At 38.1% G+C, this 27,067-nt stretch overlaps 1 protein-coding gene across 5 annotated transcripts; it reads right to left on the bottom strand.

Annotated features, from left to right (window-relative positions):
• Nucleotides 1–220: 220 nt before the first annotated feature.
• On the bottom strand, nucleotides 221–21,399 carry LOC145776985 (glutamyl-tRNA(Gln) amidotransferase subunit A, mitochondrial-like). 5 transcript variants are annotated; one of them, XM_082588243.1, is made up of 11 exons: nucleotides 21,380–21,399; nucleotides 14,520–14,656; nucleotides 7,694–7,808; nucleotides 6,520–6,708; nucleotides 6,177–6,320; nucleotides 5,458–5,633; nucleotides 4,644–4,756; nucleotides 2,946–3,038; nucleotides 2,601–2,680; nucleotides 2,030–2,164; nucleotides 222–1,578 (listed from the first exon to the last, which is right to left on the bottom strand). In XM_082588243.1, coding segments are annotated over exons 2-11 (1,413 nt in total). In that variant the 5' UTR covers nucleotides 14,521–14,656; nucleotides 21,380–21,399; the 3' UTR covers nucleotides 222–1,211. The 5 variants fall into 5 exon arrangements, with proteins under 5 accessions (XP_082444366.1, XP_082444369.1, XP_082444368.1 ...); XM_082588242.1 differs by lacking the exon at nucleotides 21,380–21,399 and adding an exon at nucleotides 20,615–20,689; XM_082588244.1 differs by lacking the exon at nucleotides 21,380–21,399 and adding an exon at nucleotides 20,615–20,689 and having other exon boundaries at nucleotides 223–1,578; nucleotides 7,694–7,836.
• Nucleotides 21,400–27,067: the final 5,668 nt, after the last annotated feature.

Below are 27,067 nucleotides of genomic sequence, written 5' to 3'. Positions count from 1 at the left end.
TTTTGAATATTTATTCAATTTCCCTGCGCCTCACCGGTTAATGGTGATCTAGCCAGACGGTAGCCGCAGCCCAGATGCGTTTTCGTTTCACATTGAAAAGGCAACGCCTGGGACAAATAGAGAAAGACTGGAGAAGCCAACATTTATCTTCTGTTGCTTTGAAAGTGGAAATCACCAGAAATCATAGCCTTAACTTATCAATAACTCAACACACACACCTGGCATTTCACTAAAGTAAATACAGTAAGTAGGCTATCGGAAAATCTTTGTAGGCAATCAAAAAGACTGCAAATATCCTGAAAGACCGCCAGCAGCCTACTGTTGAAGCAACAGTAGTATGGGTAGTTTGACAACAGACCTAAGTCCAACGAAAAATACAGAACACACAAAATTCTGATAAACCAAGAACACAGACACAGTTTATTTTGAGTGACATGATGAATGCACAGCGGAAATAATGAATTCAAAGCAGCCATGCCATGCAAATCTATGTAAGCGCAGAAAACGTGGCCGTATGTGTCAAAGGAATACGTTTTTGATAAGATAAACGAATGTGAAACATAGTTCGAAAGTCACTAGATTACCTTAAAGTTTAAGTTGGTACACAAAGTTAGTCTCTATCATAGGGCGGATTGTGGAAAATTATTATCCTTGAATGGAGAAAAAAAAATTGCAAGCTTAATCCCGACAGTTTCGTATGCTTGCAGAAATTTTGAACCACAGACGCAGGCCCGGTCAATGAGATGGACAGAGTGAAGTTTCTCCTTGTAGGTGAAGTGTTGTCTAAACTATTCCGTCAATTAAGTACCTCTGAATGAAAAGCTGTATTTAAAGTGCGTTGCTCAAGCGCATACCCTGAGAGTTGAACCGTCGCTCAGTGATATTGCTGTTTCTCTGTTCACGGACGACGGGCGCTTAACCCGATGAGCAATCAACACGAATTTAAAGTAATACGCTATTGATTTCCATCTTGGATATTCAAAGCCAGATGGTCAATATTACTTCAACAACAAAAGCCTCGACGAATCAGCCGAAAGAGCAAAAGACGGTGGCTTTTTCGAGTGAGGAAAGGTTGAAGGTAAATCGTGTAGTTAATTTGCAATTGGAACAAAAGATCCTCACAAACTCATAACTTAAACGCAAATAGGAGAGGGGCTATAGAAAACAGCCTGTCCATTATTTAACTTTTCATTTCTAGGCCCACAACTTTGTTATGTATTTTCAAATTTGAAATATGGAAAATTCAATTCAGCTTCTAAAAACCTCGCTGCTTTAAGCAACGTTCCTTCATTAAAAGAATTAGCCATTAACTGTAAGCTAATAGGAAGTCCTTGTTTGGACAAGCAAACAGGAATCGAGACAGCAGGAACTCCTGATATATTGGCGGCTTGTGTGTAAACGTCATGTTCTGCTGTGCGGTCTCGGTTGCTTTCTCTAATGAATTCACTATACAAAGTAGCAGTTGAGGCACACGTTGGGCTAAGAAGAACGTCGACTCCATCGGCGAAAACGTCACGAAAATCGTTAGCAATCAGTCGGCGTACCCTCATCGCCTTGTCGTAATATGCTTCGTAGTTCCTGCAAACGAACAGTGGCATTCGATTCACGATTTCATTTTGTTTACATCGTTTTGCAGTTTTGATCATAAGCAAATAAAACCACGCAACGACACGTCTTTTAACATAACATAAAATAATAAACTAGAAATTGCAAACGTTTTCGGCTATACAACATGTTAGCCCTTGTCAAGCACCTACATAACTGATTTGCACAGTACGAATACATGAAATAAAATAAGAAATGCAAAATAATGAGCCAAACAAAGCAAGTGAAGTAAGGCACATGACAGCACGGAGGACTCGACACTGACAGAATTAAACATCTAAACAGAGCAACGAACTGACAATAGATAAACTCCGTAACGGAATAACGAAGCACAAATATAAGACAACAATCTTAGATTGTCTTTGAAGTGGAATTGCAACAACTATTTCAAAAACAAAAAAGATTTTTAAGAACATAAACTTACTCTTTAAGAAGAAAGTAGTTTCCTGCCATTATCCTCCCTCTCACTGCTTCGTTAAAACCTTCATTGCGAGTCCTTGCAAACAGTTCTTCTGTGAAATTTCCAGTTGACCGATGACCATATTCAATTCCGTCATATCTGACCAATGAAAGCAACAAAAGTGAGAAAGTGCTTGGTGTTACTATGTGCTTTTACAAATTTGACATAAAAATCCTTAATTTTATGCCAACAGCAAATTTACCGACTTGATGAAATTAAATTCAGATGGATTCAGTTTTTTTCAGCAGATACTTTATTTTAACTAATTAATTCATTTCTTGACGAAAATAAAGTTTTTTGCAATAAATTAGTCCTCGTTTTCAAAAACTTTTGCTTTAGAATTTAGATTATGCTTTATATTTCTTTATATATGCTTTATATAACTTTTGCTTTATATTTCCAAATTGCTTACGATGAAAAGTAAGAAGGTACACACTGATTCGTATATCATAATTAACCACAGACTTTGCATGTTGCACGAATATTCAAGTATCAACGAAATTCTAAAAATTATTGGCTAAAAAACAGTGTAAACCTGGCCATATTCGAAGCAACTTCCCCGCAGCACAAGACGTGGTAGCAGACGATTGAGTATTGTGTGTGTGGCATGCTGACCTATACGGATGTGCAGGGATTAGCAAACATAGTGATAATAATAACAATGAATAATATCCGAAGTATCATTGGTCAAAGCAACACAAAATATCACAAACATGCTCGAGAAACACTTTTACTCCAATGAAACACATTTTCACAAACAACCAATTGTCTATTTTATGTTAAACGTGAGGTTGTTTATTTTAACATAAACCCACAACTCAACAAACTTAACATTTAAAAAATGTCTACGTCAAAAATTGACAGAGAAGCTAGAGTTTACTTCGACAACTTTAGCTCCAGCGTTGGAAAATGTATCAGCTGTCCTGCTCCAAGAGTCTAGTATCTCGCGTTGAAGGCCAGGACCATGATATTCCTGAAGAGAATTCATGGTATCAATTCATTTCATGATTTCAAATACAAGGCTTCTCAATCAACATATTTAATTATTCATTGTGCTTATCCACAGAGTGAGCCACGGCCGACTGAAGATACGGCCAGTCAGTGGGTTGTGGATGGCTCACTGATGCAGAAAAGGTGAACTGTGCACAGTAAATGCAGATACTTTGATCGGAAAATACTGATGGGAAAGAGTTGCTATTAGTCGACAAGCGGAAAGGCAGAGGTGTCCAACCATTTTGGCCATTGGGCCACATGCGGTTTTCAAATGGTTTCGCGGGCCACTTGAGTTTACTGCTAATTTGTAATCTCAGAAACAGCAGTCTTATAATTTCTAATTAAAACCCAAAACATCAAAATTCTAATCTTAGAAATGTGTATTATACTCTTTTACAATTATAAGAACAATCGACATACCAAGATATATATATATTATATATAGTCAAGTTAACAAATTTTTTGCTAAACGTCGACATTGCAATGTGAAGTTTGACACTGTTTTTCTCTAACAAGTCTGCCAATATTCGGTGAGATGGACGATGTAGCAATGCAAAGCGAGCTTTCCATATGGCTGTCAAGAATTAGTTATCTTACATGGGATCTTACATGATTCATCCGCGAAAAAAGTTGCTCACACAAGTAAACGCTGCCGAATAATGAGGCCACAAAAACTGCCAATCTGTGAATCCTCTGACAATTTTTTGGAGACATATTTTTCATATCACTGCGGAATGAGTTTTGCGAGAGTCTCTGATGTCAGATGTATCTCAATGAAGCAAGAAATGTTATTGATTGACTGATTCTTGAAGCACGAGTACGATTGTGTAGAAAGAATGTGGATGTAACAATGTGGAAAATGTTGTAGCAATGTGCATTGTGATGCAATAAAAATAACTTGAACAGTTGTACACCCCTGCACCAGAGACTACAGAGAAATAGACAAAGAAAGCAAACAATAAATGCTAATTTCTCGAAATGTAAATTCATCATAAATTATGCAGGTGATGAAGTTGATAATTAAGTCATTTTGCAAAATACCGCGCGGGCCACTCAGAACCTTCCCGCGGGCCATGGATTGGACACCCCTGCAGTAAAGGAAAGCATAAAGATTGTGAAGTCTGCCTTAAATCATAATTAGGTCAGAATAAAGTTAATAAAGTTGTTATTTTGTCTATAGAAATAACAAAATAAATGTGAAAAAACTTCGCCGTTGTAGGTTCGATTTTTCCAAAGCTATAAAATTGTGAGTTTTGAGTGTGTTTATTTTAAAGCATACTTCTACAATCGGCAGTTTTTTCGAATTTATTAGTATTGTCAAGCATTTGCTCCAGCTGAACGGTCAGCTGATAAATGCAAAAGTTATTCAATTTACTGGCTGACGGCCGAAGTTTCCTTTCAGAAAACACAAGAAATCGTAAGTATCCCAAGTGTGTGCCTGTGTGCACAAGGCAGCAATTAAACAAATTTTACTTTTCTATGGATTTGTATTTTTTATTTACTTTGTTGTATGGAGTCAATAAGTTACATTTTCAAGCTAGACAGGTCACCAAAGAATTGTAGGCCACTATATGGGCTCGAGTACCTTGGGAATGCCAACAACAAGATTTTTCACATCTTCAGTTTCGTTAATTTCAACTGGTTTCGTTTTACGATTGACAGAAGTGGAGTCCGAAACATCGTGTCCACTAAGAATGTCTAAACATGGAATAGAATATGAAATCATGCTATGAGAAACAGCATGCTGCTCTGAAGTGTATACGCAAATAACTGACCGACTAAGGTTGAATTTCAGCTGAAAAAAAAATAAACAAGAATAAATTTTTACAACTGATTTATTTCAAGTGAAAATCGCCACCAAATATCCTTTTTCAATGCATTGCATCAAAATGTATCTGCATGAACTCCAACTCGCTGACGTAAAGTCTTCTATTTGATTGCTTTTTCGACAAGTAACAGATGAAGTTGAATAAATCATCCGCAAAACTCAGCAACAGAATCAGCCTTACGTTTATCAAAGCAGAGTTTTTGAAGAACACATATGTTTTCACCTGTTTAAACGTGACAATACGTGCTCGTGTCTACTAAATGAAAACAGATTTTCACCTCTCATACAGCAAAGTGGTCGAATGATTGACTGATTGTCTCACCGAAAAAAATTCCGAATTTCAGGTAGGCAAATCCCTGACCAACAGCGTACTTCGGACTGCCTGCCCAGTGTCCAGACAGACAAAAAACGTCGCTAGATGTTTTTTACACTATGTAAAAGCAATAACTTGCTGACCAGATGGCAGTGTCATATTTTTCACATTGATTGTAAAATTTTCATAAATTTAACAAATTCGCAAACCGTTTAAAACACAAACCTAAGTTATGGCTATGTAATATTAAAAACTTACTATAAACAAAAGCAGCATCGTTCATAGTCCTTGTAAAAATACCAGGCGTGTCCATTGAGTTGACAAGCGAAATGAGGCCATGTCGCGATATGGTTCCATACGTTGGTTTCAGGCCAACAATGCCGCACCAAGCAGCAGGCACGCGGACAGAGCCGCCGGTGTCCGAACCGATACCACTGAATAATACAAAACAACCGGATTCTCACCAATAACCAATATGAACTGAACACATCGTGGTAATAGCCTATTCTTTGGGCTTATTTACTCTTGCATAGCTCTACTGTTAACCAAAACAGACGCTTGGAGTAAACATAGTTGTATTTTATTAAAATGGAAGTTACTTAATTTTAATATTTCAAAGATACTAGTCCCTGCGCTCCGAAAGACCTTCTTGCATAAAACGGAAATCGATATAAGTGTCCTTAACATCTCTACAGAATTTGAAACTGTTAAAAAAATTACAAACACCGTACCGTATATATTCAATGAACTAAATCACACTGGAAAAGGTGGTGTGGAGAAGGGGATAATATTCAAAACTTCCTCAACAAAATAAATGAAGACTAACCCAAGCTCTCGATTTATGATAGAAGACATTTGATTTTGAAAACTTGCAGTGGCAAATACAGTATGTCCATTTCTGAGCAATGTCGAAGCCGTAGGGCGTAGACGGTCACTAAGCTGGAAAGTTCCTTAAAAAAGCTTGCAAAGCAACATACAAGTAACTTGCTCCGGTTGCCACGGCTACGGCGCTCCCACCAGAACTACCTCCGGAGACAAACCAATCCGATGGATCCTCTTTCGTGAAGTCGTACATCCATGGGTTTCGCACAGCACCGAAAATGGAGTCCACAGATCCGGATCTTAAAAAACTACTTTTACAAACTACTCAGAAATCATATCACGGTTTGACGTCACACTTTTCTTTTGTCTTCTAAAACTTTCTTTAACAAACACCATAACATTTTTATAAAAGCATTTTCGTTTTGGAACTTATAGTATTCTGCTAAACCAGCATGGACTTGAACAGTTTTGTTAATTCGTTCTACAAAGCATGATCACCCCATTGCAAATTCATCCAAGTTTGTTTTTCCCACCATGACTCCTCCAGCTGCCAACAATCTTTCAGCAACAGTTGAATTGAAAGCTGGAACATAATCCTTCAGCATGTGAGACCCACATGTTGTACGGACTTCTTTTGTGCTAAAGTTGTCTTTCAGGGAAAAGGGAATGCCTTTGAGAAGGCTAGACCTGGCAAAACATGACTTCCTTAGCAAGCCGAAGTCCAGTTCACCAAGTCAATTTTATTCTGATCTATCTATAACGAAATGAAACACCAGTTAACGCTGACAAAATGATTTTTTAATGCAGGGCTGCGGAGCCGGAGCCAAGCCATTTTAATGAAGCCTTTAACTCCGCTTATCGTGGTGTCGGAGCCGCAAAAAATGTAACACCTCCAGTTTCTGCTAAGAAACTCAAGTGTTAATTTTATTAAACCTTTGTGATGAAACACTATGAAAGATGATCGGCTATATGAGGTATTGAAGCATTTTTTACTGAACGGATTGTTTCGTCACAGATCAACTAACAAAATTATAGTTAGGTGTACGCCTACATATCATAGCCACTCTGCTTTAAAATGTATGACTCCTTTCACAATTTGCATTATAATTGTTGTTATCACTGCTCGGAGACTAAATTTATTTGTATCTATTAGCAACAGCAAAAAAATTTATTTCTTAACTGAACTACACTACATTATTAACTGAACCGTTTTAAACTTTATTCTGTGGACTGGAACGTTGCACTGAAGAGGGTTGATTACCCGAAATCGTCGATATGTAACATGACAATTTGGATCTGGACTTCATCTTATATTTACTTTGAATAGAGAATTTCCAGGCATTGCATCCTTTGGATCCGTAATTGGGCTGCTCTCTAGCACCGGCTTGACTGGGCGTGCAGTTGTTCTCTTACGTTAAATTGCCTACCTCATTTTTGAGAAGTTGGTCAACAAGAGACGTGAGAGCTTTATTAATAAAAACATTTATTAATAAAATTCCCAAATCCACAAAACTAACCAATTTTACCAAGGGCATTAGTTACGGTGAAAACCAACACAAAAATCTATAAAGAAATTTGTTTGTTTGCATAACTTAAAACAACACCAAACTTTTTGTGGTCAATGCTGACAGCAAAAATTAAGCTTTATCCTAAAATGACAGTGCAAACATACTTGAGAATATTACTTGGCATGTGTTGATGTTTGGGACAAACTGATATGAAAGCGTTGAGGCATTTTGTTTTATCCAATCTCCTCCAGGTTTCATCTAATATTTCACTGAAAGACACTACCCCAGTCTTTAGTAATTTTACCACCTACAATGTAAACGGTCATTTAAAACAAAATACAATTTATTCCAGATAAATGCTAGGGTCTCTATGTTTACAAATGTACAACAGTATATCTACCAGAAAATATAACATATTTTCTCTCTATTGAACGTTTACAATATATATACTGTATGCAGCATACAAATTTTAACATAATAGATTATGTGACAAGGATCAAGGTTATGTTGTCTGAAAATAACAGTGAAACAGATTGGCAAATGGTAGTTATACCGGTACATGTATTGTAGGGCAAGTGTTAGAAGTAGCTCTATTCCATGTGCATTGTGTGATGAATGGGTATATAAGCAATAAGCATTCTTGTGGTGTGTGTGAGGAGTCACCTCAAAATCGTTGCAAGTAATTTTTAATGTGCAGTGAGTGTAAATTGAGCAATCATTCTAGAAAATGGTAACGATTGCAATACAGGTTTAATAAAAATGGACAGTAGTGCTTTCTGAATAAAGTCACAAAGTTTGTATATGAGGAAGATGTCATCAGTTAAAATAATAGTTCTGATTCAACATCATTGGTATCAGAATACAGTACATGGAAAAAGTTTAGAAAATCAAGTAATTTTCCAACAAGAAACAGTGTGTCGCAATATGTAAAAACGCATATTATGCAGTATGTGTGAGAAGCACCATGGATGTTTTATGGAAGCGAGACTTAAACTCTGACTGTGAAACAAATGATAAGCCTTGAGACTAAAAACACAGTGCCAAGATGGATGAGTAGAGCATAAAGAAAAGATGCCAACTGGATCATTAAAGAAGTTGATTGATGTGGAATCTGTTTTGAATGTGATATGAAAAGGTATCATATATAGTTGAAATAGTGTAAGATGTTCAAATAGAAAAATAAAGTCTGGGCAAAGAGACTAATACTTTTTGAAGCAAATGGTGAACATTTGAGAGTATGAACCTTGTTCAGTTACAGAAATCATGGAAATACGTATCGTGTTTGATTGAAGAGGAAAGGTTTAGAAAACATGATTGGAAGAAAGAATTTATTAAAAATAAAACCAATCACATCTTTCATAGCAATAAAAATCGATAAAAAATAAAATAACATAGTTTATTTCACATAATACAAAAAAATGAGTTGATGTGACTGTGTTAGCACAATACATTACACACCTGAGTAACAGACTTTTCCAAGATTGCTGAGGACATACCCAATTCACATGGTATTGGAAACTTCACTTTTATTTGATTTTGTAAAAAACTTTACCGTAAGCTAGGGATGGGCAAAATAGAATAATTAGCTATTCTAGAATATTTTAGAATACTGAAACCGAATATAGAATACAGATATCTATTCTAGAATAATTGACAGTTTTTACCATGACACATTTTAATAATTTTTATGACTTTACAAAAACAATGAACATCACAAAAAATGCTTATCGCAGTGTAACAAATTTAGGCTTTCTAAATTTTCACCAGTCAAACGAGATCTCAACTTAGTGGCAGTTAAACCTGCACTTGAAAAACATCTCTGAAGAAGCAGATGTAGCAGGTACCGTACACAAAAATATTTTGAAACTAACTGACATAAACAAGAAAATTGGTTTTTGTTTGCTTTCCACCAAACAAGGGCATTTTGAAGAGATATAGTCGATGCTTTCAACAACGTGAGATAGGTATCTATTTCTAAAGGTGGTGAAACCAAATTTGCTGATTCATCTTTACTACTGCATGTAGCATCTTCAATCCCACCGCTCAACAAGTCGTCCATGTCACTGTACTGGCATACCAGTAGTAAAAGCTAAGACAAAGCCAGCTACCCGTACGTACTTCTGCGGGGAGGGTCGCTAATCCTCACACCCTGTGGTCGGCGTTGCCCTACATATGAGAGTGGGAGCTTCCGATGTTGGGTTGCTCAGCGAAGGCAAGTCGACCCTTGTGTTCTACCACAAACAACTTATGTTTGTGGTGCCGAAACAGAGCAAAATCCTGAAAGCGGATTAAGCTGTTTCGTGCCACATAACACCCCACCACCACCAGTGTCTCAGGGCTGGGTTTTCCCGAGACACGCAAAGGTAGAGTGCCCTGCATTGTTCTGAGCGTTAGGCAGGGTTACCAGATGTAAATTTGGCAAGAAGCCAACTGCATGTTTAAAAAGGGCCAAAAAAGAGCCAACTTCTAAAACAAGGTGCCAAAAATAGGGCCAGCTCAATTTTCAAGTACTAAGAAGCAATTTCACTGAATTAACAACACATTCTTAGCAATACAGACATTTCAGCACTGAAACATAAAATATACAGACCATACAGCATGTTAGATCATGCTTCTGGAGAGACACAACAATAACAAATAAACAATTTACAAAAAAGCATGCAGAAAATGTGACTCCAATAAATTCCCCCGAGCAAGTTATCCAACAGTCAAATAAACATTTCCACATTCAATTCACTATCATCCTCCCATTCGAAGTTTCTCCAATTACCACAGGCCTACTATTGTATTTCCTACCGGTACCGCTCTCATATCCTGCTTTCTACTTCTTTGGCATCCTAGTCTTCCTGGATCAAGTCCAAAAGCACAATTGAAATAAAATAGTACACCTGTACTGGTATTACACTGCCACAGTATCCTTACTAGTGTTCTGTTACCACCTTCTCCAGAAGACAAGGCAAAAAGAATCACTTGCAAAAAACATTCCATAATCCCTCACATTTTGAAAACGGCCAAACAAGGCCCAAAAAAGCTAAAGGGCTAAATTAAAACTTAAGAAACCAACTGGTTTTCAAAAAGGGCCAATAAGCCAACCAAAATTGGAGAGCTAACCCTTCAACTCACTAAAAAAAGGTCATGCTGATGTCGAGCCGGGTGTGAAAAGAAAACAGGGTGAAAAATCAGAAAGTCAAGAGTTGCCAAAAAACACGTTTTGATTGCCATATTGCTGAAGCTTACATTAAAATCTAGAAAACAATTCTCAGCCTGCTCATAAAGAGCCAACCAAAAATTTGGGGGCCAAACAGCCAGATTTCTGAAAGTTTGCCCCAAATAGGCCAACCTGGCAACCCTGGCGTTAGGGGTCCCCACTGGAGGTTGCCTTACATGCGAGAATGGGAGCTCGCGATGTTGAGTTGCTGAGCGAAGGCTAGTCGACCCTTCTGTTCTACCAGAAACAAGTTAGGTTTGTGGTACCGAAATAGAGAAAAATCCTGAAAGCGGATTAAGCTGTTTCGTGCCACACTTCCGCAAGATTGTGAGGACTACAAAGCGCTTGACAAGAAAGATCTCTTTAATGCGAACAATGAAACTCGTGCGTTTTTCCTACGCCGCATCGCACTAAATCGATAAACAATTGTACTTTCGCTGTAGCGAATTCGTTGCGATCAAACGGACTTGAACGAAGTCGATCGTTAAAGCGGTTTCAATTATCCGATTTCATATGCATTTTGAAACCGGTTTGGCTCTACAACCGGTTATTCTATATTCGGTATTCTATTTTGCCCATCCCTACCGTAAGCTTAAAACATTATTATGTATCACAGATAATAGCTAGAATTGCTCATTTTTTGATTCCTAATTAAAAGGAATAATATTCACCAGTTGATTTTGAATACATTTTATGTCTACTTAAACATTAGTGTACTTTTGTTTTATATCATCTTTGTGAACGTTATTATTGTTTTGATGAATAAATTATTGATTGATACTTAAGAAAACAGTTGGAAGTTAAATTTTGCCAAGGTACAAAATAGGTGATCAATAAGATGTTATTATGTATTGATATTATATCCTAATTCCATATATATTTTTACTTTCTGCTATCTATTTCCAGTCCAAAATAAAACATTTTAGTACGGTAGTTTAAGTATACGCAAGGTCGGGTTTGATGGTGTCATTGGTTTGAGTTAGCAACTTGGTGACAATCTGAAATCCACACAATCTGCCTCCGTCAGGGCCGTCAATTCACAGTTTTTTTTAGCTTTTATGTTTGTTTGGTTTCTTTCACATTAGCTACATTACGTCAAAGAGATGTAACTCCACTAGAATCATAGGCTGTGCATTGGTTTTTCTTCAAATTTGTGTACAATTGTGATGATTCACTGTCATCAGCTCAGCATATATTTTACTAAGACAGATTGTGTGGTTCATCAATCAATATATCAATAAGTTATACAAAGTTCCAAACAGGGTTAATTTTATTCACTTGTTATTGACTAAAATGTTTGTTTGACTTTCTTTGCTAGGTAGTTGCACTCTCACTACATTGGAAGATTTTACAGTAGCCTACTTCACTTGCTCGAAAAGTAATTCCAAAAGTTTTATTCAAATTAGTTCACTTCTGAATATGATAGCAACATATAATTATTGTCCTTTAGTGGTGTACGCAGGACGCAGGGGGGTTAAAACCCCCATTGAGTTTGATAGTTCAACTTTCTTATTGTTTTCTTGCTTGTAATGGCTTTATTTAGGCTTGCCATTTTTAGACATGCAATACCGGTGTAACGGTCCAGGAGTGACCGCAGTCCAAGAGTTACCAGGGTTGCCAAATATATATACATATTTTTTTTATGAAAATAATTGAAATTCCTACTGGTCAAAAAGTTGCATTGACAATTTTAAGCATTGATTAATCTTAAATGAAAAGGTATGCATTAGCTTGAGAGCAACTACTCAATTAAACTTCAGGCCTCGAAATTCACGGTGGACACGGCGGACATGTCCGCCGTCACAGCATATGATGTCCGCGGGAAGTACCCTCTAGATCGGTCATATTTGTCCGCCAAGAAATAACACAGAAACTAGCGATACAAATCGTCATTGCATAGCATGAACAATTGTTGTGAGAATATAATTTCCGCGCGTTCTAGCGCGCATCTAGAGCATGTGAATACTGTATCCCTTAGCTTTCATTCAAGCTGAAAATCTGTCAATTTTTACGTTGCTTCAACGATTGATGACATTGAATCAGCGTAACAAAGGTGAATTGTTCGGTAAGAATCGATGGGAGCACGCGCAAGTTCAAGTCTTACGTCACAATGTCTGCCTTTGATCTCCGAGTAATATTGATAAGGCAAGGTTGGTTACAAAATTAGATTATACGAGTAGGCTGTTACAGCAAGTTGAAGAAAAATTTGTCAAGTTTTGGTATTACAGCAAGAAAGAAAAGGCCCATAGAAAATTCACTTTCGCTCACATAGCCTACCACGCAAAAATAAACCTAAAGAAAAATGCCTAGTGAAACTTTGCACAGCAGAAAATAGTGGCGTTAGCGTAGAAGTTTTCCGACTCGTGCCCAGAGCATTGTGACGCAAAAATCCACACGACCTCGTTCGGTGGAAGTTAATCAGTTATGCGGCGTATTAAGCAGCTACACCGCGCTTTGACTCTTCAAGCGCACCTCGTTGGTCTGATGAAAGCCTTCGCTGAAATTTTGAAAAGCCTTCTAAATCGTAGCTAAAGCTCTCAAATAATGAAGAATTATCAAGTGATTAAGCATGACGATCGACGCTAAAACTGGTGTGTCCGCCGTGAGACTTAAATTGTCCGCCGAGATAGCTGCTCAAACCGGACACGTTTGTCCGCCGTCAACAAAAACTAATTTCGAGGCCTGAACTTAGTTGTAAAAGTTTTGTTTTTATATAGCTTTCGGAAGCGCCGGGCAACTTTGGTCATTTGTGGTCTGACGTCACTTCTAGACTGCTACGCTGCAGCAGCACGGTAACTTTTGAACCGCAGTAACTCCTGGACCGTTACACCGGGACGCATATTGAAAACTGAAAATGAACTTAATGTTAATTGGTTGAATGTTTATCCTCGCATAGGGAAAGCTTCCGGTCTGCTACTATTGGGAGAATCCGTTTTGGAAAATCCAATTCGAATAAATCCCTATTCGGAGAAAGCTGTTTTTGGAGAAAAATATTTGTTTTACATCAAATAAACCTTTTTCACAAAAAGATGTTATATATAACTCAAAACAGTCAAAGAATTTTTGATGTCAACAAAACTTTTGAATGTAATCTAAAGGCAAACCAAATGTAGTAGCTTATTGGTTTCATTGAAAGGAAATATGTTTGCAACCGCCTAATTGGTCTAGTTCAACTTCGGTACGGTAGCCTAGCTCCCGGCCAGCCAAATATGTGGCGACGTTGAAATCATGTACAAAAGGGAACTTTTGCTGACTAGTGACTAGGTACCATTATAGGTTGTAACTGAAAAACATTTACAAAAGCCATTCGATTTGTTCAAATTCAATTCAATTTTTTATTTTTCGTTGTCAGAATGCAAAAGAAATGATATTGTGAAAAAAAAATACAGTAACAAAACCAACAAAAGAAAACGTTGAATCACTCAGTTGGCCTATCGTTTTTCTTTACATTGATCTCACATCTGAACAGTTTGCGCGCTTGTAAATACAAAGGTCATTTCGCGGATCAATTGCAACACCGATTTGCTCCAAAATTCCAAAGTGCGTTTCAATTTTATGTGAGCAAACATTTTAATTTAACAGTTCAAACCTTTTTCGCTAAATTTCAATTCAATTTATTTTTCTTTGAAATTCTCTAAACAAACAGAAGGCGCCGTTGGATTTAGAAAAATCTCTGAAAAAGGGCTTTCTCCGAAAAAGGCTGTCTCTGAATGGAATTCTCCGAAACAGGCCATTCCGAAAGCTTCTTGCAGAGCTTAATCCTGGTAGTTTCGCATACATACTTGTAGATGTAGATTAAAGATTTCTCCACTTTGTTTTGGTCAAAGTGATGGTGGAAATAATCCGTTGAACAACTGCATTGGAGATTGGGGGTGCAACCTATTTCGTCTCCTGAACACTTCATTTCTCCATTCGTACCCTGAAAAGATCAAGAAAAACATACAACAGAGCCGAAGTCGCTGATTGGAGTTGCCGCAAACATTTCAAAATTTCTCTCAATCTTTTTAGGGGACGAAATAGTTTGCAGGCCTCGAAATTCGATTTTGTTGACAGTGGACAAATGTGTCCGGTTTGAGCAGCTAGCTCGGCAGACAAATTAAGTATCACGGCGGACAAATTAAGTATCACGGCAGACACACTAGTTTTAACATCGATTGACATGCTTAATTACTTCTTGAACTATATCTACTAGGGTGGCTCTTAAAATTGAGTTTTTGAATTTTGCTTGGGACACACCCTTTCAAATGGTGAGGTTGTCAGAAAAAATAACTCTTGCAAATTTTTTTTTAATTTGAAGTTGATTTAGGGGTGGCCCTCTCCCCCTAAAGTTTTGTGCCCTCCCTCGAAATACCAAATCTACGTATCTCGAAAACCACTTGAGATAGAGATACAGTTTTTGTGTTAAAAGATGCAGAAAAACATGGTTTTCTATCTGCTTTCTGAACATTGAATGCATCTATCTTGAGTAGAAAAGCAGTTATTTAGAAAAAATGCATTTGTCCAAATCTTGATTTTACAACCTTTTTTGTGACCACGAAACCGTCTACAAAATTTCGCTTTTTTTCTTAATTTTTGCACCTTTGAGGAAACACTGGTAACGATATTCATTTCAAAATGAGATTCTGGTCAGTAGGCTACTGCGAGAAGCAATATTATCGACAATATTTTACATATTGCCCTGCGTATCATGACAGGATGTCAGCGACCTACACCATTGGACAATTTCCCTGCCCTTGCAGGCAACCAACCAGCTGAGTTTCGTCGCGAAGAAGCCATCCTGTCCCTTTCTCGCCGCACTACAAACCCCAACCACTTGCTCCACTCAAGTCTCTACGAGTCTGTGAGCGAACAATCGAGCATCCTCGGCAACTGAAATCGAGACACCCATTTGTATGTGACGCAAACTCCTGATGAAAACCGCTGAAGACCAATCCATCAGCACGGCTACCCGGGAGGACCACAAATCGTCGCTAATATGCTGAACTCCAAAAATGCTGTTTTGAAAAAATTGAATTTTAAAGTTCACGCTGTGTTTGCTGGTACATCGTTTGATCTTTCTAAAAGTTTTCTAACGAAAAAACTAAAGTAGATAGAGTTACGATGCTTTAACAAAATAAACTGTAGTTTATAAAGATGCCAAATCAATCCAAAACGCAATTTTGAAAAATTTGGACTTACGATAGTTCAGCTTATTAACGACAAAATGGAGCTCAGAGTGGAAGAAGAACTCCTCAAGACTCTAAAGTTTTCTCTCCGACACCAGCCCCAATGCATAATTTGCAGTGATGTACGCGCATACAAAAAATATTGACGCCGTCAGCGCAAACGCAAACGTTCGAAAAACTATACGCCGCATGCGTCAACGCAACTTGTAAAATAAGTTTGCGGCGTCAGCGTTAGCGCATACTCTAGCGCAAACTCATTTTGTTTGCTAGGTGCCAAACATTCACACGGTATAAACCACTCGAAACAACACACTTTTCAAACCACTTCGCGATTTCTCGTTACAAGAAATTATCTTTTTGGCCGGAAGGCACATCTGGCATTGAAAATATAAGTTTTTGCCTTTCGAAGAAGAGAGCTTAAAATACTTTTCCATGTAGGGCCATGGATTTGTATTATCATGCTCCATTTCACTCGGAGATTAGTATTACCGTAAGTTATTCCCTGAATACAATAGTGTAGTGTAAGAAACTGTACCATATGCCCAGTGGCGCGGGAACTATTTTTCTCCAGGGGGAGCTGAAGCTGCCGTAGTGTTGTCAGCTTCTGGGGGGCGAAGCCCCCCAGAACCCCCTTATGTGTGAGAACATTAAAAAACTGGTCCGGTAGTAAGCATTCGGTCCCCTCCTGTGTCAGAAACGACGCCAAATCACACAGTTTGTAAATTGTAACAAATGAAGAGCGGTAACAACAAAGCAGCAGTTGTTTAGGTAATCAAAATGAAAACGAACAAATTAGAAAGTGATATGAAAACGACAGTTTGTGGAAATGAGTTCTCACACGTTTCCGAAGATTGTTTTTCGCTTAGGTGTTTTCTTTATGAACTGTGCCATGAGTTCTTTGACATCGACAGTGTTTTGGTGGACATGTATGAACGCAAGATGAGTAGCCTAAGTCTTTTTGTGTCATTGAGCTTCTCAAGCATGTTTTCAGGCGTCTTAGAGCAGAAAAAGGAAGTTCTGATGATGCAGCTAAAACTGGGAGGCAAAGGCAGAGCTCCACGAATTTTCGCGTTTCGTTGAAAAGGTCTAGTGTTTGAGGGGTTAGTTGCGATAGTATCTCAGCAACCTTTTGAACGGAGTTTGCGGTTTTTCCACTTACAACATCGCTGAGCAAGGTAAGTTCCGTTTTTAGGCGATCTTGCTGATGGCATCGGGTAAGATGATCTCCAGTATCAGATCTTTCCTCACCGTTTACACAGCTCAGAAGGGCCTTCTCCTTGTTGGCTGCTGTAAGCAGATCCGCCTGGTTGAATCTTCGATCAAGCTCAGCTTGAACCAAATTATGGGCTTCGGTGTATTGCCGTTTCCACGTTCTTTCTCACGCAGACGACAAAGCATCCGATTCTTCTGTGTTTCGAAATCTTACTGGAGTTTTGCACTCTCGGGGATCCTTTAGCGTCTTTAGGTTATAGGAAGAAGTAAAGACGTTCGCTGCTTCCATAAGATTGGAAACTAATTCATTTTTTCTGAGATTTTTGATCCGTTTGTGGAGAATGGTGATGGATTCTAAAGCTGTAGAAGCATTCTTGTTTTGAAGCTATCTTGCGACGGCTTCTGCAGGCTGAAAAACTTCACCGGCCGCTGCAGGTAATCGCAAAATAAAGTCGCATCGTGCATGCTTGTTTTACCAAGCCGAATATCTTTGTACGTACGTCTCCTCTCATTGCACTATCTTCTGTCATGTCGGTCAGACATTGCAACAGGGTAGGGTAACAACATGAGCGAGGGCACAAGCACGAACACACCAACGAGTAGGACAGAAACCCAGCAAATTGCAGGCAATTTTATCAGAACCAAAAAGCGACATGAATAAAGATTTACGTTTAGACTATTCACCAATTGCAACTGCAACTCTTTGAACGAAGTAGGCATCAACAATAAGCCTCACCGCCTTTACAACGTCATGTACCTTAAATTGTCAGAATTTTCTAGGGAAGGCTTAAGAAATTATCGAAAATTCCAGGGGGGGCTGAATTAGCTCTAGGGGGGGCTGCAGCCCCTTGAGCACCCCTACTTCCCGCGCCCCTGCATATGCCTATCAAGAAAATTCTAGTATTATACTAACTGTCGCTCCTAGTAATATACTAACTGTCGCTCCCTAAAAATCCATTATAAGAAACACTATTTATAAAATGATTCCGTTTGAATAAGACTAATGTTGCTTTTAATGCCATAATTCTCTCAGTAAGCTCTATGCTCTTTTTTGATAAGATTTTTAAAAAGTGGGTTAATGGAAGACAAAAATGCCAGACACAAGCAAGTTTAGATTCTGAACTGCACAACTCTTTGTTATTAGCATTCAGGGATAGTTAGCATTACTAGTGTTATTAGCAGTAGGCTACTCAAAAGCCTCTCACAATTGGCCCCTGGATGCATGTTTTGCTAAACTGCTCATCAAGTTACAAAACATACATAATTACATACTTACGCAACAGAATGTATAAATTGTCAAGTAAAAATTACCTTAGCTTGATAGCCTACTGTATGTAGGCCTACACATTACTACGCTACATAGCCTACAACAAGAATAACCGGCAAAGGCAAAGTAATGTACTGTACTACATATAACATACAGAGTACAACATCATGCAAGCAATCACGGTCGGAGACCAAATATTTGAGTTTGTTTAGATACATAGGTTGCACTGCTCATTGCCTGAAAAGTTTCTGATTTGCCCCAAAATGCAAGACTTAACTAATATAAATTAAAGTGCTCACAATTGCTTACAAACGCCTTCAACACTGCTTGACTAAAAAAAACTTCAGACTACGAAGCCAAGTCATTGTTTACATGAAGCGACATTACCAACCTACCTACTTGCTTGCTTACATTACATTCCTGTTCTGACCCGTAATTTACTAAGTAATTTCGCAGTAGGCCTAAGTTGTTTTAACTAATTCTTTCTTTTTTTCTGCAAGACTTCAGTCTCCACGTGGGACTCTAGCGTCAAAGGCAGTAGTGCGATATACAAACAAACTCCAGCTGACTGAACAATAGATGAAACTGTGACACAACGGTAGAACAATGGGCAATTGCAAGACGTCAACATTTCGCAGTTTGACAAAAAAAAATTGCAAACAACAACTAAGACATTAAAAAGTATGCGTTGACGCTATGCGCTAAAAAACCGCGAAAACTTTACGGCGCATCCTCAAGCGCAAACTATCCAAAAAAATGTGGCCGCAAGCGTTAGCGCAAACAAAAAGTCTACGCCGCATGTATGCGGCGTAGAATTTGCGGCGCATACGTACATCTCTGATAATTTGCCAAGGAAGGCCTGGGTGCGCCTCAACCGCCTGCGTACTGGGCTAGCCTACTGGAGTCAGACTATTCCGCTCCAACATGCACAAATGGGGGATGGCTCCATCCAAAATCTGTGAGTGTGGCAAAGAGGAACAAACCACAGACCACACCATCTGTAACTGCGCCAAATGGTGTGCGTGGTTTGCTTGAACTGGATGACGAATCAATGCAATTGCTGCTCGACACCTGCTCAAGCATCCAGTTCTAAACCGCATCGCCACTGCCCAAGAGTGGTAAAAGACAGAGCCCCTTGACCCCTGGATGTGACAAAGAAGGTTTAAACGAAGAAGAATCGACAATATTGTTCTTTTTGGAATTTGGAAACAGTTTCCTGTGTTCAGTAACAACTTGCAAAAGATACTGAAGTTGGTACTCATCTTCAGTTAAGAGTTTGTTAAAATCCTGAATTAGACTTAGAGAAACTCCTCTCTCTGCTCTGCCATTGACTGCTGAAAGTCCCTTCGCCATGTGTAAAGCTTGAATGCACCATCTTCAGTCCAATGAGCAGGATCCTTTGAAAGTATAATTATTGCTTTATCTTCACCCAACAGCTGAGGAAGCCATTTTGAATTAGAGGTGCAATACTGTTCTAGACTCTCCTTGGTGGACGTTTTGCTGTTTCATCTAACAAGGTTGCCACCATTACCTTTTTACTTTCCACAGACAATCGCGAGTCAAACAAGGCTAGTCCAACCATTTCTTCGGACAGATACCACAAATGCAGACCAAGCTTTTGCATAAATCGCCTTTGCCATCCAACGAGCGCAATGCATGGCACCTGAAGCTTGAAAGCGGATTCCACGCTCAGGAGTTTCTCCAAGGAATATGATAAAAAACGGGCATTTTAGCTATGCATGAATGTATAAAAGTTTAGGAATACTTATTTCGTTTATTGCTTTACCAGTTTTACAGGTTAGTTTATGAACTTTGTTTATTGAATAGCTTGGGCCACAATACTTGTTTAGCACTGTTTTGTGCTAAAATACCGAAAACAGTTTATTTTTAAATAACTGCTTTTCTACTCAAGATAGACGCAATCACTGTTGAGAAAGCAGATAGGAAATCATGCTTTCTGCATCTTTTGACACAAAAACCATATCTCTAGCTCAAGCAGTTTTTGAGATATGTAGATTTGTTATTTTGTAGGAGGGCGCCAAACTTTAGGGGGGAGGGCCACCTCTATATCAATTTCAAAAATTTTTTGCAGGAGTTATTTTTTCTGACAACCTCACTTTTTAAAATGGTGTCCCAAACAAAATTTTTTGCCAAATAATTAGTTTGACCAAATTAAAGAAAAATCCAAACGGTATACAAATCTCCTTTAAAACACCTACTCAACCTAACGTACCGGTACTTCTTTCTGAAAAACCAATGATTGCAAAACGAACTTTTAAGTTTAACAAATACAGTATTCGGACTATCAGTTGCTCAAAACTGACAGCAGTGTTGCCAAACACTTACACACGATTAATTGGACTTAATTGCAGCTGTTGCGCAAAACAAATTGGAACCAGAGATATAAGTACAGAGATATATAGGCAAAGTGGCCAATTCGTAAATCGATGTTGAAAAATGATGACGTCACCGTCACGGTGCGTGGATATGGATCAACACCCAGACAGCAAAATCCGTCATTTTTACATTGCTGTGACGTCTGCGGACATTGAACCAATGTAAAAATGACAGATTTTGCTGTCTGGGCAGCGATAAGGGAAAGGCTACGAGGCATTCAGTACAGTATTTCCGATTTCGGAGTTCACTTAGTTCACGTTTTGAAAACGAAGGTTATAAAAGCATACGATATATTTTAGGCTATAGGAAAATGGAAGTTTTATCTATGTTCCAATACGTCTTTGCTCACACGTTTTGTACAAACAAATGGCATGTTGTTTGACAAAAGAAAAGGCATTCGATAATTCCAATCATGCCATTAACTGATAATTTCAATCCTAGGTTTGATCAGATATGAATTTCTTTTTTCTAATTGCCCGGGAAACTTGAGTGTCTGCATTTATCTGTTCATGCCAATCATTAAGATACGGTAAAAATACACCTTGCAATCGTTTAAGTCTGGCATCAGTAGTTGAATAATATGGTTTTAAATCCGGGGTACCTGTTGTAAAATTGCATGTTGTGTTCATCAAATCCAAGAACCTGTTAAACGTGGAACAATATTGAGCTGTGGCATTAAAACCATACTTCTCCAACTCCATTGATACGCAGCGACTTAGTGTTTGGGCAGCAACAGCAACAATCATTTTAGAAAAAGAAGTCAACTAAACGTGACTATTTGATATTCTTGACAAATATGGCAACTCTCGATTCATCTCAGTAAAGGCCACTTCTTTAAAATGATCCCACAAGATCAATTCTCCATTAGCGTATTGCATCAATCGTGTTCTCCCAACTCGGCTTGCATATAAACAATTTCTTGCTATTTTTATAAGATGGGGCGGATGATTTAATAATTAAATAAAGAAACCTATCTTCTTCAGTGAATGGATTTTTTACTTTTTCAGAACCAGATCCCAAAATTTCCAAACACTTTTGATTGTTTGCGCTGCCATCACAAACAGTTCCCAGCACTTTCACATTACAATGTGTCTCCAAGCTGTCTACACCTCCCCAAACAATGCTCACTAAAGTATGACATTTAACTGTGTTTGTTGAATAAAAGGCCAGAGACCGACTGATATTTCCTGAAAAACTTTTAACATAAACCACAAGCATATAATTGGCCACATCTAAATCGGTTGATAAATTTGATCCATAGGCTAATCTGTAAAAGTTTTTTCAGTTTCCGGTTTCAATACTAAATTAGATCGTACTTTCATTTCATCAAACGTTATACCGTATAAAGGTATTTCTCAAAATCTTTGCATGAATCACTTTGATTTTTTAATGCATCCAGAATATGATTGTTGAATGTCCCGGTTTGGTTTTGATGCACATGATGATAATCAAATAAAGTACGTTTTGATGGCAAGCGCAAAACTCTACAAAGTTTATCCGAGATAATCATATGCAGAGGAACTTTTTAACTGCAGGCTGAGAGCAAATCGGATGATCTCAGGATGATATTTTGTTTTACAATTCTTTTGATTAACTTCAAGTTGACTTTCAAAAAATATTTTTTGAAAATCAGTCAACATTGTAATACATTGTGCTTTGTAATATACAATGCAATTAGTGCCAATGACTGGCTTTGTTGTAATACCGGGACACATTTTTGCTGGAAGTGCTTCTAATTCTGTGATTTGGGCACCAAGCTTGTTACAGAACATTGTGTTCTGGCTGTCCTCAGACACTTTAAAATGAAAGTGAGACACACTAACTTTGTATTGTAATGTTGAGATATTTACAATAAGAACAAGGTCATTCTTTTGAATTGAAATATAATCTGCATGTTCTTGAAATTGCCACCCAATTCGTTTTATCCTGTTAAAAGATTTCTTGACATCTCCAATGTTTTCATGTATTGATGGTGTAATTCAGTCACGGACCAGTGTTAGACGCATAGTGGATACAGCAGCTTATCACCGGTTCTCTGTGGCAAGTTTAAGCATGGGACGGCACCAAACTTTAAAGATTTACTGCTACTTTTGGAATTTATTATTATGTCCTCTGGATTAAAGTGGTTCTCACAAATTCCAGCATTTCCTTTGTGAAGAACTTGTTTAATATTATCTCTTGGATCATGTTCATCTCTGTACTTAAGTATGACTTTCTTCAAAACTTCATTATGCCACACTTTGTACTTCCCTTTCGCATAAACATTGACAGTTTAAATATAGAAAAACCTTTTACTTCTATCCGTGTGACACTAAGGGATTGGGTGATTCGAAGCTGGAATTTATAATCTAATAAATAACTGCAAATAAATAGTATAATGATAACATTCCTGAAATTATAAAACAAATATGAATGATTATAACAACAGAATTCATAACTGTAAAATACACCACAATTCATAACCTAATCTTGCAAATGGCAATAAGAACTACCATGCCCATGACTAAGTATTTAGCCAGGTAGTTTAAAAACTGAAACTCTTGCTAAACCTGCATGTTGCTTCCTACATATATTCGCAAAATAATAAATCCAAAAGGGCTACCGTAATCTGCTAGGTTTATTGCCGACTGGTCAATAATACATACAGTAACTTAGCTTGATAGCAATTAAGTTATCTACCATATTTAATTTTCCAATAGACGAATATTAATGCAAGCTCTACAAAACTGAATTGGAACAATCAAATTGCTTGGAACTTCCTCACTAAACCTGTAAACCTCTGGGTAAACTGCTTGAAATTATCATGTTTTGCAGTTTGCGGGCATCGAGAGCTGCCGCTTGATCCCTATCCAGTCAACCGTGACCGCTTTTCAACATCGCCGCCTGTTTAAAGCGTACGCGGATTCTATTGCCTATCTCTTGTATTTATATCTCTGATGGAACCATCAGTCCTTTCATTATAAAAATAACGGGGTGTCCGTTTTGCCTCGTATTTACGTTTTGCCCCGCTTTCCCCAGTTGGAGCTTTCAAACCATCTGCAAAGCTTCTTTTGTAGATGGAAGTGGCACAGGCTCTTTTTCCTCTTGACCATCATCTTCTTTGTTGTCGTCATTTTCTGTATCTAAGGTGCCTTGGATTTCTTGCAGTATTGTTTCTTCTGTGATTGTTTCTCTAGTTACCAACTCCTCATCAGCTTCATTAAATTGATGAAATCCTACTGTGGCAGGAACCAAATCGGCAGCTTGCAACCTTTCCCAGATTCCTAGAAATTCTGAACCATTTTCTTCTTGAAGAGTTTCTTCAGCTTCATTGCCATTCAGTGACAACTTCACTTTTCTGAAACAATTTTTGATCATAACTTCGGAAACACTGTTGCAGGCTTTCTGCAAAAAATTCATGGCAAATGTCAATTTTGAAATTTCCAACATTTTCTTCCCATGCAACCAATCTTTCTTTTGCCAAATTCTTTCTGTAATGAGCTTTCAGGCAGCGGATGACGCCAGCATCCATAGGCTGAGTTTTTGCTGTAGTGTTTGGAGGAAGGAAAATCAGTTTCACATGAGTCAAGCCTCTCACATTTGGATGAGCAGTGCAATTGTCCAAAACTAAAGCAATTTTTTTGTTTTTGCTTCTCATTTCAAGGTCCACTTTTCTCACCCAAGGTTCAAAAAGGGTGGAGGTCATCCAAGCTTTGGAGTTGGACTCATATTGAAGTGGAAGTTTTTTTCACTCCTTTAAAATAACGTGGCTTGGCAGACTTTCCGATCAAAAGAAGGGGCAGTTTTTCTCCCGTCATACTCGCAGTGACCAGCACAGTCAGTCTTTCTTTGGACATTTCCCCCCCAGCACACTTTTCGTTTTTCAGCACATGCGTTCAGTCAGGAAGACATTTAAAAAACAACCCAGTTTCATCTGTGTTAAAAATGCTTTCTGGTCTAAATTCCTGCAGAAGTACAGGAAGCCGATTTTTCTGCCAGTCGTCAACAGCATCATGGTCCGCAGACTCAGCTTCTCTATGCAGTTTCTTACAGACTATTTCTTCTCTTAGTTTCCACCTGTTGACCCAATGGATATCCAGTTTCTCTGGGTTTTCATAACCAAATGCTTCAGCACACTGCTGACCTTTCAGCCTCAAATCTTCGCCACTGACTGGCAATTTCTAATCTCTGGCAACTCTAAACCGCTTCAGCAAAGGTTCATCTACATCAGGGGTGACGAACCTTTTCGCTGTCGCGGGCCACTTTGTCAATTACACATGAGTTATCGGGCCACACAACTTTTTAATCGTCAAAGTTCCATGACGTCATAGATTGGAATCGACCAAAATTGGAGAATAGTGTTTTCACACCTTTACCTTATAGCTTTCCTATTTTCTAACTTTAAACCCTGAAAGTTAGTGTTTAGGGCAGTGGTTGCCAACCTTTTTTATCCGGTGGACCCTTTTAGTCGATATTCAAATCTAAATCCCTCCCCCTATAAATTTAGTTTGTTAAAAACTTGTTTACATTAATATTTTAATCTAAGTTTTGGGAGATAAACTAAACTTTCACTAGTAATAAGCTTTTTAGCTGGTAATATTCCTTTTCAAACTAAAATAATTTAATTAAAGAAGAACGTAGCTGAAAAGTATTTTATTCAAAGAATAGGCATTCAAAATTCTAAGATTCAATGCATTTAACAGTCCGTGTGAATCTTGTGATTGTTTTGATTCGACAACTCATGAATGCTGGAAGAGTATTGGAAAGAGCACAACGAATATCATTCTTCACGTCTAATCTGTTTCTTTGTTTTGTTTTCATTTGCAAGAGTTGAAAAACCTGATTCGCGTAGATAAGTGAAAGCAAACGGAAGGATACTTCGAGTAGCTTTCTCTGCCACTTTGGGATAGAAATTACACATCAATGGCCAAAATCCAGTGATTGATATCTTTCCTGAATAATTCTCTTGCGCAAGAATCCGTTTTGAGTTATAAAAATTCATCCTGAAATTTATCGGGAAGTTTTTTCATCAACAATGTGAATGAATTTTGTATTAAATCAAGCTCATCGTCATAAATTTTAGGAAAATATCGAATGAATTCCAGTTCTAATTCTAATGCTGTGAGATGTTGCAAAATCAATTCTTTTTCCAACTCTGGAAGAACTTGTTCTTTGCCATCAACAACCAGCACCAATGATAATTCTTTAAACATGGGAACATTTTCAATTGTTCATTCTAACTTTTCTCTTTCAATTATTATCAAGCTTGCTGGTGAAAGCTTCCAAAAGCATCTGTAAGTGCTGAACGGTACTGAACTATCTACTCCTGGAAGGGCCACCCAAACCAGGCTGGTCGAAATGTAGAGGCCAGACAAAACGTAGGCTACTCCCCTCGCGAAGAAGACAGCAGAGCCTTCTAGTACCTTAAGACAATCTCCAAATGACAATGACATAAATTAATCACTCTCTTCCAACCTTCCTTGAGCCATCATGGAAGCAGTAGCCTACAGTTTGTAAATTCCCATTGTATCAATATGTCAATGGCTCATGGATACAGATAACCCATGTTGATGAGCAATCTGCTTTAAACAGAGATGGCAATTGAATATATACAGTTATTGGTGTTTTTCCCTTGTATTTTCGGATTTAGTTTATTCAATGGACCAAACATATCAACCAAATAAGCAAAGAATCTAATCCATCTGTCATCATTCAGCAATGAAACAAATTCCAAGTTTATTTAAAGGTCAAAAAATAATTTAAGCTCGTCTATGAGCTCAAACACTCGTTCGGTTACGTTTCCTCTTAAAAGCCATCTAGTGTTTGCATGAAACAGAAGTAAGCCTACTTGATGGATAGCATCCATGTCAGATTGTCAGTGCACAGTTGCTTAAATAATCGGGAGTTAATCTAATAATAATTTCCTCTTTAACGCTCTAATCTAGGCCAACTTACTAGGCTTAAAAGGTTTACAATCCCAAAACCAAATTTCCCCTGAAAATTGCAAAATTCCCCCCTAGTGGGGAATTCTCCCCCGGTTGGGAACCACTGGACTTTAGGGCAAGAAAATAGCAAAGGAAAGGTGTACCAGTGAAGGCATAAAACAGCTTTGAGATGTCTTTTGTCTTCAATGCATGAGCGATTGTCAAATTGTTTGCGGGCCGCACAAAATTCTTTGACGGGCCGCATGCGGCCCGCGGGCCGCAGGTTCGTCACCTCTGATCTACATCTTCAAAGTTGCGTTTTTTTTTCTTTTTGAGGTGCCATTCTTACCAGATTCATAATCTGCAATAATTTTTTTCTGAATTTT

The sequence above is a fragment of the Aplidium turbinatum genome, chromosome 9 (genome assembly GCF_918807975.1).
Source record: "Aplidium turbinatum chromosome 9, kaAplTurb1.1, whole genome shotgun sequence".
Taxonomy (NCBI): Eukaryota; Metazoa; Chordata; class Ascidiacea; order Aplousobranchia; family Polyclinidae; genus Aplidium; species Aplidium turbinatum.
Note: the sequence above shows the minus strand (reverse complement) of the source record. Positions and strands in the feature narration are given on the sequence as shown.